Source organism: Debaryomyces fabryi (genome assembly GCF_001447935.2).
Source record: "Debaryomyces fabryi strain CBS 789 chromosome Unknown contig00026, whole genome shotgun sequence".
In the NCBI taxonomy this organism is placed as follows: Eukaryota; Fungi; Ascomycota; class Pichiomycetes; order Serinales; family Debaryomycetaceae; genus Debaryomyces; species Debaryomyces fabryi.
The window spans coordinates 43,835-56,872 of NW_015385452.1; the positions used below are offsets into that span (position 1 = coordinate 43,835).

The 13,038-nt window shown below is 36.6% G+C and overlaps 6 protein-coding genes across 6 annotated transcripts; 5 read left to right on the plus strand and 1 right to left on the minus strand.

Annotated features, from left to right (window-relative positions):
- Positions 1-874: 874 nt before the first annotated feature.
- Positions 875-5,017, minus strand: AC631_01761 (putative acid anhydride hydrolase; the record flags this gene model as incomplete). Its single annotated transcript, XM_015610591.1, has 1 exon — positions 875-5,017. The coding sequence occupies one exon, from the start codon at positions 5,015-5,017 to the stop codon at positions 875-877; it is 4,143 nt and encodes a 1,380-aa protein (XP_015468590.1).
- A 151-nt stretch (positions 5,018-5,168) lies between these two features.
- AC631_01762 (TATA-binding protein-associated factor TAF7) lies at positions 5,169-6,743 on the plus strand (the record flags this gene model as incomplete). Its single annotated transcript, XM_015610592.1, has 1 exon — positions 5,169-6,743. One exon carries the CDS (start codon positions 5,169-5,171, stop codon positions 6,741-6,743), a length of 1,575 nt encoding a protein of 524 aa, XP_015468591.1.
- A 296-nt stretch (positions 6,744-7,039) lies between these two features.
- PRS1 (ribose phosphate diphosphokinase subunit) lies at positions 7,040-8,002 on the plus strand (the record flags this gene model as incomplete). Its single annotated transcript, XM_015610593.1, has 1 exon — positions 7,040-8,002. The coding sequence occupies one exon, from the start codon at positions 7,040-7,042 to the stop codon at positions 8,000-8,002; it is 963 nt and encodes a 320-aa protein (XP_015468592.1).
- Positions 8,003-8,411: 409 nt separating this feature from the next.
- Positions 8,412-9,101, plus strand: AC631_01764 (uncharacterized protein; the record flags this gene model as incomplete). Its single annotated transcript, XM_015610594.1, has 1 exon — positions 8,412-9,101. The coding sequence occupies one exon, from the start codon at positions 8,412-8,414 to the stop codon at positions 9,099-9,101; it is 690 nt and encodes a 229-aa protein (XP_015468593.1).
- Positions 9,102-9,272: 171 nt separating this feature from the next.
- AC631_01765 (uncharacterized protein) lies at positions 9,273-11,126 on the plus strand (the record flags this gene model as incomplete). Its single annotated transcript, XM_015610595.1, has 1 exon — positions 9,273-11,126. The coding sequence occupies one exon, from the start codon at positions 9,273-9,275 to the stop codon at positions 11,124-11,126; it is 1,854 nt and encodes a 617-aa protein (XP_015468594.1).
- A 734-nt stretch (positions 11,127-11,860) lies between these two features.
- On the plus strand, positions 11,861-12,733 carry AC631_01766 (uncharacterized protein; the record flags this gene model as incomplete). The annotated part of the gene is made up of 1 exon (XM_015610596.1): positions 11,861-12,733. One exon carries the CDS (start codon positions 11,861-11,863, stop codon positions 12,731-12,733), a length of 873 nt encoding a protein of 290 aa, XP_015468595.1.
- Between the last annotated feature and the right edge of the window lie 305 nt (positions 12,734-13,038).

The following is a 13,038-nucleotide window of genomic DNA, read 5'->3' on the forward strand; positions in this document are numbered from 1 at the left end:
GTATAACAAAGGGTGTAATAATGTTAAGTGAAGATTGTATAAATTACTTCCGTCTGCTGATTTTCCTGGACTATATATATTTTTTCGGTGTGATGACCCCACAAATCGAATTAGAATTTTATTGGGCATTGTAGCGAATTTCTTGCACATATGTATACGAGATTGAATTTTTCTGGGTATTGGTTCCACCCGCTCGCTTATTTGCCACATTGGGACTTTCTCCCGGAGTTGTTGAACTTTTCATCTCCATTATGACCCTTTTTAACGGCTTATGGAAAATGCTACGAGTGCATCATTACATCCTTGGTTCACTAGAAAACCAACTAGAAATTAGCGCAGCTTACAAATGTTAGAACGATACTTTCAACTGCATAGCATTCTGCATAGCAAAAAAGTGGGATAATAAATGGTGTGGATAGATAATAGTGTGAATAAAAATGGTGTGACAAAAGATATACTCTCGGTCCGACCTATGTTTCTTGAATGCCGCGTACAATAGGGTAAAAAAATATCACCAAATCTGGGGACAACACGTAGGCCACGAACGTTTGCAACCCCACGCGAATGTGATCGTGGACTATTATATCTCGTAGACTCCGAACCGAGAGGCTTTACCTGACAGCAATCCACATATGACTCGCGGGTTTATTGATGACAAAAGTGGTACTATCAGAGGACCAACATTATTTATAATTGCAGTGTATACTAACCGTCACATATTAAAAAAGCTTACGAAAGAGGTGTAATAATCGTTGAGAATACAATATACAAATTACAAAATAAATGAACAGCACCACTTTTTCGGAGTGGGACAACAATGGAAGCGAAATTCAGGTAAAAAAATAATATCTTAACTATGGTCGTGTATATACGATTATACAGTCTGTAGGTTATCTTCTGCTTGCAAATTTTTGAATGTCTTACTACTACGTTCAAGCTTGTATCTTTGAAACGTTCTCTTGTATATCGATGCCAATGACTTGAACCAGTAATGCTCTCCCATCCACATTATACCTAAGTTTAATACTGCTGACACCATAATCAAGCCATAGAATGGGGTCGAGAGGTTCGTAAGTTGCATGACTTCACCCCACCATGAGTGTTGGTCGATGGTGAATATCAACGTAGAAACTAAGGTACACACACCTAAGTTGATCAAGAATGGGTAGTTGGATACAAAGGATTGTCTGTATGGAGGACCGATACTCAAAACAACAGCGATTAAGATGTACTGAAAATTTGCGAATAAGAAGAGTATGGTGTTATCGGAAGACATGACATCATCATCTCCTGCGGGAATGGGCTTTATGTACCATGGTTGAGTCTGGACAAATAACCATAAAAATACTTGGAAAAATAATAACACTAAAATGTTGCAACATAATGGAACCAAAACCTTAGGTGATACAAGATTGGCAGTAGGTCTCTTCACTACTATCTTGTCAAATGGCTTAGACCACGACATGAATATAGCCAATGGTAAGATCAAAAATAAATCAATATAAAGGAATTGGAAATCACCCAAGTTGGTACCTCTCTTGTAAAGGATACTCACGGTAATGAATTGGATAGCAGAGTATAAAGACATGTACTTGAAACACGAGAAACTAGTGACCAAACTGGCCCTACCTTCTTTGATGATATCCAATACACACGAAATCTCAAATACTCTGGACGTGAAAGGGGCTGCTACTGATGCTTCCGCTTCTGATAGCGAAATTCCCACATCTGCTGCCTTTAATGCACCACAATCGTTGGCCCCATCACCGCAGAAACCCACGGTGTAATCAATCTTCTGAAGTTGTTCAACTAATTCATGCTTCTCATCGGGTGACATACGAGCAAATATGTCACACTTCATCAACATCCTTTGAATAATTGCTGGGTTTTTAACATCAACCAACAAGTATCTGAATACATCACCAGTGATCGCCAATTTATACGTATCGTGTTTGCCAATGCTAGTTTCATTGCCGGTACTTGAATTTAATGGCTTCAATAAAATAGGGTCCAATTTATTCTCTGGGTTGTTAAAATCCTCCCATACAAGATTGGTCTCGTTATTTCCTTCTTGGTATGTTGGAATATAGATATGTTCAACCCACGGCTCTATTAATTCACATTCTCTGGCAACACTTATAGCCGTCAAGACATTGTCTCCTGTACACATAACTGTTCTGATCTTGGCTTCACTTAATCTATTTAATGTTGGCTTTGTTGAATCTTTTAATTTATTTTCAAAAACGATGAATCCACTAAAAGTCAAATCAGATTCGATTAGATCTCTAGAAAGATTATTGATATTCTTTTCCGCTCTATCTAACTGTTTATATGCTAAAGCAATGACTCTAAACCCACTATGGGTATATTTGTATAACAACTCTTCGTAGTTTGTTGGTAGACTTTCCTGATGGCAAATATCAGACATCACTTCAGGTGCACCTTTGGTAAACACGAATCTATTATCTTTCCCATCATTAACAATAACTGACATTCTTCTCAAGGAAGAGATAAACTCATACTCCTTCATGATTCTATACCCATCGCTTTCGTACTTAGGGAACACTATTGGATTTGAGCCATCTGATTGTTCTTCAAAATTCCATCCAGTAAATTCAAACATCTTGGCGTCAAGTGGATCACCTAATAGTTCATCATCAATTAATCTCAAAGAATGACAGGTTGCCATTCCACCTAACAAAAATTTGCCGTTATCAGTTTCGTGTTCACCTACACGCATAGATTCAGTGTTTAAAAATTTAATATCTTCGACCATATCTTCAAAGACGATTTCCTTTCTACCTCTAGCATTATTAGCCAAGTGTATACCTAATACATCTAGTCCATCTTCTGTTAATGTTCCTGTCTTATCGAAACACATAACATCTAATTTGCCTCCAATATTCACCCTGGTAGGGGCAATGCAAAAGATTTGAAATTTCTTTAATCTATTAATTGCGAATGTAGTACCAATAGTTAAGGTTGCTGGTAAAGCAGGTGGAACAACAATAGTGATTATATCTAATGCTCTTAATATCATTATTCTTTTAGGAATGCCTAATTTAATAAAATTATATGTTGAATAAGTAAATCCAATGGCTGCAATCATGAGCATGAACCCGATATACTTGAAAGAATCTTCATAAAATTTAAACCCTGTTGGTTTAGGAAATAACATGGAACGAACTAATGACCCTTTAGTGGTGTTAAAACCAGTTTTAACTGTCATAGCAGTAACGGGTTCATCATTTGCAGACTTCATTTTCAATAATTTAGTCCCATTGTATAAAAACGACTTAGCTAACATTGGAACCATGAAGTTTTCAGGCAAATATTGAACAGTTTCGCTTGTTGCACTTACTTTAGTGACAGGAACACTCTCACCAGTCAACATCGACTCATTGATAACACATTCACCGTTAATTAATAAGGCATCACAGGGCATTACGTTAAGTGAAGGGTCAACTTCAAATACATCACCAGGAACTAATTCGCTTGATTCAACTTGTTTCCAAAACCCATTTCTCCAAACCCTAACTTCACAAGAAAATTTTGAAATTTCTTGCAATCTCTTAATCGTTGTTCTAGTCTCAAGCAAGGAGTTCGCAATTGAAATGACAGAGATGAAAAAAATACAAGATGCATAATAATAATAATCATCCTCTAACCAAAGGATGATAGAGAAAATTTGGAAAACATAGAATGGGTGCAACACTTCATCCATTAATAATTGGGTTATTGTCTTCTCCTCTATAGAAATCGTGTTCTCGTCGAAGATATTTAATCTCTGCTCTTGAGTTGATTGTGAAACTCCTTCTCTGGTATTTTTGAGATTAAGCCAATGGGCATCGTACCAATTAGAATTATTCTTGAACATATCTTCCACGGGATTGTAAAAAAATTTGATGTATCTATAAGTAAACGAATGCATATAAGGAATAATTGGATCTGTTTGTTTCTGATCAAATGAATCGATTTTTCCATTTTCTTCTGTATCTTTCTCTGATTCATAGACCGTCAAAAAATGCGAAAGTCTCTCATTATGTTTCTGTTTAATAACATTTACTATGATTAATTCACCAAATTCATTCTCAATTACACACCAATCTGCTTTTCCTAATGGAGATTGATTCCCTCTTAAATTTACTTTGTATTTGGGGAACCATCTCAAAACCAAGTATCCTAATCCTAATGTTGCAATGCAAATAAGATAGTATAATGCCTTTTTCCATAAACAGTTAGTATACCCTGCAATACCAATAACCAAATCTTCTTCTGCTAAGTAGAACCTCTGATATTTCGAAACAGCTGGGTAGTCCTTGAGAGTTTCTTCACCTCTATCATAATCCATATTTTCACTAATTAATGAGTCGCTCTTATCAGAATCACCAGAATCACTTCTGTTACGGCGTTCAAAGTGTGAAGCTGAGTTGGAATTTAACGATCCGTAACTACTTTCCATATCCTCATTATCTTGTTGCATATATTTGCTAGAGCTTCCTGGCTGGGTATGAAAAAGAGATGGGCCCTCGTCTAACTCTATAGGTTCTTCCTCGGTATACTTGTCGACAGAATAATCCCAATTAGTATTGTAATCGATGGGATCCTCGGGGTTTTCCAAAGTCGATCCACCTGGTGCCAGTTCAATTTCATCGGGTGAAAAGAACTTGAAACCTCTTTGAGTGTCATAGGAATGGTTACTTTCATTAGATTTAACTGACTCAAGATCTATCGCTTGATTATAATCAGTTTCCAACAATGGTGAGGTCTCCCTAGACACGCTGGACCCATGGCGACTCTTAAGCCTTCCGAAGTGATGAGGATAGTGTAAAGAAGTAATAGACGACGGTATAATTTCCGAAGCAGCACCCGAAAACATTTCATGGTTGTTGTCATCGATCAAGAAGCTAGTCGATGAATCCAAGGAAGAAATCGAGTTATGACGAGATCTCCGGTCTATCGATGAAGATCTTCTACTTCTTGGTGGATGATGAACATTTCTAGATGACAGTCCCATTATGGCGATTCTTCAACCTCAGTTGCTTGAAGAGTAGATTCATCTTTTTGACGTACTTATTTCATATTTAATTTGCTAATCATGTGATTTCAATTCCACCTAAAATTTACAAAAACAGTCTTGATGAACAAGCATATTGAATCTATGCAACATGGCATTGAAGTTGAAACTTAAGGTACCTTCTGCTGGTCCACCTCAATCTAATGGGAGTAATAATCAAAGCAGTCCATCGGGGCGTCCGAAACTTAAAATAAAAGCACCAACTCAAAAGGGGGACAAAGTTAGTAAGAAGCATCAACTAGCAGGAACTAAAGAAAAGCATAAGAAGCTAAAACTCAACATAAAGCAAAAGAATCCAGAAATAGATAATATAGGTATACGAGGAAATGCACAGCCTACTAGGTCTGTTCCTAAGGTTAGAATAAAGCCAACGAGGGTACCAGGTGATGGATACGACTCTGAGGCACCGGATCTTGAAGACGACCCATTGATCGAACAAGGTATAGTAATACGATTCCTAAACGATGCAAATTTAGATTTTGTACATAATGCAGTCGAATCTGGTGATTTGACAGGTTTAAACATTAAATGGGTGACTAAAGTGAAAGCAGTTGTTAATGTTAACGGGACATTATATTCAGCAAAATTACTTGACTTGCCAACTATTACGGAGTTATATAAAACTGTTGATAAGAAGAACATATTTAAGACTTTTGACCTATGTCAAATATTATTAGTGTTGCACCCGGTGAATCCATCAGATTTGAATTTGGAGAGAGATTTTGAAGTCCCTAGTGACTTGATACATGTACACCCTCTTTATAAGATGTCTCCAAAACATGAATTGAAACCAAGTAAGACAGTGTTCAAAAATGGTCTTATATACCCATTTGAAGAGGTCCACCGGAGATTCAAGCCACGTAAAGTTAATCATAGAGTGGTTGAAGATATAGAGCAAAGAATTGACGAATTGATTAGGCTCGATGATGAAGCTGAAGAGAGCCACTTTGAAATTGTGGACTTGACTAAACAACAAACCAATCAACACAGATTCACTAATATTAGCGGTACGCCTTCTGCTGTGGCAACTCCCCTGGCAGCTCCAACAGACTTACAAGCGCAATTCAATAATGGAGGTGAAGACGAAGATGACCAAGAGATGCTCGCTCAAAGTGATGAAGGTGACTTGGAAGAAGAATTGGCGAAAGCACTTGAAAATGACGAAACTATGGTAGGTGATATAAATATGGACAATGAGGTTGATGGAGAAGGTATAGAAGAAGAAGAGGGTCAAGAGGAAGAAGAGGAAGACGATGAAGACGATGAAGATGATGAGGATGATGATGATGATGAAAATGATGAAAATGACGAAGATGATGAATCAAAGGCAGATAAAGAGCACGTGAAGATGCTAGAAGAAGAAATTGCTGATTTGGAGAATGCTGTGGAGGTTCATAGAAAAGGGCTTGCGTCTGCTACTCACAAGATGATGAAAATGAAGTTCCAAACAAGTTACAACACCTTGAAGGCTTCATTAGATACCAAGAAAAGAGAATTGGCCAAAATCGTCAGCGATCAACAGCAATTACAACAGAAAATGGATCCAAACAGAGATTCTAACGCTGAAAATTTTGAATCCAACCAATATCTTGATGATCATGATGATCAAGAAGACGAGAATGGTACACCTGATGATAATCTTGACGATATAGATGATTTATTCTAGGTATATACTTATTTATACGACATTGTCTCTCCTGTGTAAAAATGTCTCACGAACATCGCATTGACATAATAAAAAAAAATCTTGACTACGATCCGTTGCAGGATGGGTTTGAAGGAAAGTTTATGAGTTTAATAGAGACAAAGTCAAGTATCTCTTGTTCAAAAAAAGACATATAGTTCCTCCAGCTAATTTAGTTGATTGTTGACCCTAGTTTCTTCCGTTGAGTTTATCCATTTTTGTTGATCCTTGCTCACCAAGAATTTTTTCATTATATTACATTTTGAAACCTTATAACGATGTCTACGAACTCCATCAAATTATTAGCCAGTGATGTTCATAGAGGCTTGGCTGAATTAGTTGCCAAAAGATTGGGTATGAGATTGACCCCCTCTGAATTGAAAAGAGATTCAACAGGTGAAGTTCAATTTTCCATTGGAGAATCAGTTAGAGATGAAGACATCTTCATCATTTGTCAGATTGGATCAGGAGAGGTTAATGACAGAGTTATAGAATTGTTGATCATGATAAATGCTTGTAAAACCGCCAGTGCAAGAAGAATTTCTGTGATATTGCCTAACTTCCCGTATGCCAGACAAGATAGAAAGGATAAATCCAGGGCCCCTATTACTGCTAAGTTGATGGCGGATATGTTGACAACCTCGGGGTGTAACCATGTTATTACTATGGACTTACATGCCTCCCAAATCCAAGGGTTTTTCGATGTTCCAGTGGACAATTTATATGCCGAGCCAAGTGTGGTAAGATATATCAAAGAATCTATTAACTATAAAGATGCAATCATCATTTCTCCTGACGCTGGTGGTGCTAAAAGGGCTGCAGGTTTAGCCGACAGGTTAGATTTAAATTTTGCCTTGATTCACAAAGAAAGAGCCAGAGCTAACGAAGTGTCCAAGATGGTGTTAGTCGGTGATGTCACTGACAAGATTTCTGTCATCGTAGATGACATGGCTGATACTTGTGGTACTTTAGCTAAAGCTGCTGAAGTTTTGTTGGATAATGGTGCAAAAGAAGTTATTGCTATTGTTACTCACGGAATTTTGTCTGGTAACGCAATCAAAAACATCAACAACTCTAAATTAACTAAAGTTGTTTGTACTAACACTGTTCCATTTGAAGAAAAGTTGCAACTTTGTCCTAAGCTAGACACCATTGACGTTTCTGCAGTATTGGCAGAAGCTATCAGAAGATTGCATAATGGTGAAAGTATCTCTTATTTATTTAAAAATGCTCCATTATAGGCTCCTCTTAAGTATGAATATTCATTTCCTTAACTGTACCTTAACTGTACCTACTGTATCATTTGTATTGCAACAAAAGATAAGAATATGGATAGTAACCATATTGTTCGTGCTTATGTAATGGGGTATTTGCCGAAAATCAGAACTCTTCACTAAAAACTCCACGATCTATACTCCATTCTTAGCATATACTATCGTATCTACGAAATACATTCACTTAATATGACTCAGTTGTAAGTGTAATATTTTCTTTGCATATGAGACTTTCGAAACCGAAAACTAACTTTTAGTCCTAAAAACATCAAAGCATGTCTTTTTGGTACGTAGAAACCTATTTTTTTTCATTTTTTACAATAGTAACTGATATTTCCTCTTTAATTTGATTCAGCATGATATTAACAGTACAGACATGGATGGTACTATCCTTAATACAGAAGATATATATACTCAATGTACAACTGAGATATTGAATGATTTTGGTAAAGGACCATTGACATGGGACGTTAAGATTAAGTTACAAGGAAGACCCGGTCCAGAAGCAGTTAAAATTATCCTCAAAGAGTATGATTTATCACTCACGCCTGAAGAATTTAGTCAACTAGCCGTCGAAAAGCAAAAGAACAGGTGGCAGGATTCTAAATTCTTACCGGGTGCTTTAGAATTGTTACAGTATTTGTATGATAATTCGGTTCCTATTGCCCTTGGAACCAGTTCTAATTCGTACAACTTCAACAAAAAGACAGCGCATTTGCAGCACGGTTTTAATTTGTTTGGACCACATGTTGTTACTGGAGATGATGAAAGAATTCCACCTGGAAGAGGAAAGCCACACCCTGATATTTGGTTTGCATGTTTGAACAGTCTCAATAAAGAAAGAGAAGAACAAGGTTTGGAAGCCATATTGATTGAGGAATGTCTTATTTTTGAAGATGGTATACCAGGTGTGAAGTCAGGTATTGCTGCAAACTCATACGTAATTTGGATACCAGATGCGCAAGCACTTAAAGTTTTAGATGGAGAAGAAAAGATTGTTATTGGTAATGGTGGTGAAATATTAAAGAGTCTTGTTCATTTTGATAAATCAAAGTATTCTCTATAGTTAAATAAACGAAGTATAGATATACATTGTATGTACATTATAAACTGTTAGTACAGATATGGTAATTGTACGCACTTTGAGCATCAAGTGTGTACTTAGCTATCTATAGAATAACATTATACAGACAATCGGAAGAGTACTTGTCAAAGCTTGGTTCATTAAAGTCAAATAATGATAGGAACTGATTCTTATCATATTGTCATTGAAATACCAGAATCGCAAGATAACCATTCATTATTAGATTATAGATATTCTCCAATCGAAGTTACGGCAATTGATACATCAAGTGAGAACAGGTCCAAGATGGTCAAAAACGACATTGAACCCCTTAAGGCAAAGTTCTTGGGCGATGGTAATATTCGCTTATACAGGGAGTTTGAAGAAGACGAAACTTCTCTGGAATTTTTATCTCCCATATCATCAGCTTCGCCAGAGCCATCTTCTGAGCCGAATGCAACAGAGGGTGATGATACAATGGTTTCAATAATTGCCGTACCTACATACTTTACGGCAACTGACTTATTGGGCTTCATTGGTGACTCGTATATGAAGTACATTACGCATTTAAGGATTTTAAAAAGTGAAAAGCCAAATAGGTTTCTAGTTTTGATAAAATTCAATGACATCTTAAAAACAGCCGAATTTCAATTGAAATACAACGGCAAGCCTTTTAATTCCATGGAACCAGAAGCATGCCATGTTGTGTTTGTCAAGTCAGTGAGATTTGATGCAAGTGGTCAAATGGATGATATTTCTTCCGAGACTTCAGAGTCTTTGATACCATTCTTGTTGAATGATCCCTTCACATCACCACCAGTATCCCTTCCTAATAGTCCCAATCCCAAATCATCGGCTATATTTAAAACGCATACCCGTGGAACTCTAATGGAATTGCCTACATGTCCGGTATGCTTAGAAAGAATGGACTCGGCTGTTACTGGATTGTTAACTATACCCTGCCAACATACTTTCCATTGCCAATGTCTTTCCAAATGGAAAGATGATACCTGTCCCATATGTCGTTATTCTAATAATGTATCAAATCAGAAAATACGAAGGTCAATTAGACGGCTTCTGCAATTTAGCTCCTCTAGATCGCAACATACACCTTTACCGGGACCCTCAAACTCATTCGGTGCATCGAATGACGGGACATCTAATTTTGGAAGTGAAGAACGTTGTTTCGAATGTCATGTTGATTCCAATCTTTGGATTTGCCTTATTTGTGGCAATCTAGGTTGTGATAGATATGCACCAGAACAACATTCTCTTAAGCATTTTATTAATACCGGTCATTGCTTTGCGATGGAACTTAACACATCTAGAGTATGGGATTATGCAGGTGATAATTACGTTCATAGGCTCGTAGCAAACGAATCAGATGGAAAATTGGTTGAATTACCTGAAAAAGAAACATACAACAGTATTAATGGTCAATTCAGTGGCTTTGGCAACTCCAACATTAACTTCAAATCAAACAACACCAATCCCAATTTTGATAAGGTTGATGAGGTTGGGTTTGAATACTCGCAGTTATTAATCAGTCAATTGGCTAGTCAAAGGGAATATTATGAGGCTCTTATAAATGATAGAGGGGCCTCCAGGTCTCATCGTGGATCTTTTGCATCAGATACAACGTCCAACCAAAACTCTATCAAGGATCTAGAAGCTAAATTTGAAGAAATGAACGCAAAGTTTACTGATCTTACTACAAACGTCATACCATCTATGAAAAGCAAAATTGCTATCAAAGATGAAAAAATAAATGCATTAACAAAGGAGCTAAATAATTCAAATTCTTTAAATGATGGTCTTTCGTCAAAAATAGAATATCTATCAGATGAGAATAAGCAATTGTCAAATCAAAATAAAGACCTAACAGAGCAAGTAAATGATTTGATGTTTTATTTAGAAAGTCAAGAAAAATTCAAGAATGAGCCTGATGATGTTCGAGACGGAACTGTAGTCATACAGCAAAGTCAAAGTTCTAGAAGATCTAGACCAAAAAGTAAGAAGAATAAATAAGGCACAATTAGCACTAATTTCCGTATAAAAATATTCTAATCGCTTAGAATATATATTAATATTAAGGGTTATAATAAGAATCTTAAAATGGTATTATAATGTGTAATGTCATATGTAGATTTATGTAGGTCGCCGTAAATTCGCAAAGATACGATTGCAAAAATTATTTTGTGGTCAACTTGCCCATACAAACAAGAATTAAATAATATATTAATTTAAACTAATACATAGTAACAGCTTCTTTTAAGCACATAGTTGATACCAGGTTAAATATTGCCTACCTATATATTAACATAGAATATTGTCATTTATGGTAATTCTCAATTTGAGCAAATTTCTACTAATTACTGTGTCATAATGAGTAAGAATAAGGACGGCGACCCCACGTCAAAGCATAGGAGGTATGTGTTATTTGAATATTTAGTTAAATTTGATGAATACTAACGTTTAGGCTACCATCCTTCTCAGAATTAATTCAGTCCTTCGGTCATTATCCTAGACAGGAGAATACAAGACCGAAGACATTGAGGTCATCATCTTCAGAACTACCTCCCACAATAATAACTCAACCAGTTTCAGGCGGTGATTTGACCAGTCCAAAATCAAAGACAGAAGAATCAGTGGATAATAGTAATCGAACGTATTCGTATGGGAACCGAGATTTTAGGTATAGCAGTTATAGATTTCCCACAAAAGATTCTGATGTGATTTCTCCAGTAGACAAACAACGCCCTATGCATTCAAAAAGCATATCCTTACCAAATATTGGTTATACTGATATATCTGGAGAATCTACTCGAATAAATGATGAAGAGCACCTATTATCGTCGTTGGGTAAAATGTTGGAATCTAGTTCCCATAGTAATGAAATGCGAGTCATTCGAGATAACTATTTGACATTAGTTGAGCAAGCACCTGAAAGAATCATCGAAGGATCCAAAGTGTTGCATGGCTACATTACCAGCCAAAATCAACCAAAGTTTATTACTCATGAATCGGTCAAACAGTTCATCTTAAATACACCCCCACAGAGCATTGACAAGCTCATAATGGAATATAACGATAATGTTGCAACATTGAAAAACTTCAAAGCTATGATATTACAATACACTAAAGAAGAAGAATCGCTTGCAAAAAAATCACTTGCGAAAACGTCGTCTCCAAAGCTGCAACCACTGTACTCAAGCGTATTGTCGCCACCTCGTAAATCATCTGCAAGCAATAAGGCGCCGAATAAGAGACGGAAAGCCAGTTTAGGCACCGCTGACTCTGTAACCAAGGTTGAACCTACAGTTCTTGATATTGGTGGTAGTATAGTTCCTCTAGAAATTAAAAAGCAAACCCTATATTCAGGTTCTTCAATCTCGCCTCTTGATCTTGGTGCTCTAAATCCCGACTTGAGCGTACGACAAGAGATCCGTTGCAACCACTGCGGTTCAAAAAGCACCCCCGAATGGAGAAAAGGTTTGGATGGTAATAGAACACTCTGTAATGCTTGCGGGTTGTTTTATTCTAAATTAGCTAAGAAGTACAATGCCGAAGAAGCTGCAAAGATTATGAGAGAACGGAAAGAAACAGGTTCAGTAAATAATAGAAGAATTAAATAATTCTATAGCCACTATTCTGCTGAACACTGTTTATCAAAAGTTAATAAACATATTTATAGAGAATTTCAGCTGTTTTTGACTTCCGTAGTTTCAATCCAACATAGTTCTACTATTAGGGTGCAAAATATGCTAAACTACACTAACAACCGCTTAAGAAAGTACAAAACTAGTTTAAATCAACCAACATAAATGTCCAAACTGCTACTGCTCGAATGATTCTTCTTTCACACATTCATATCCTATACAATCCCAAGGACCTCTAGTCTCCAATAGTTGGGGTACCTAGTGATAGTAGTACCTGCGAT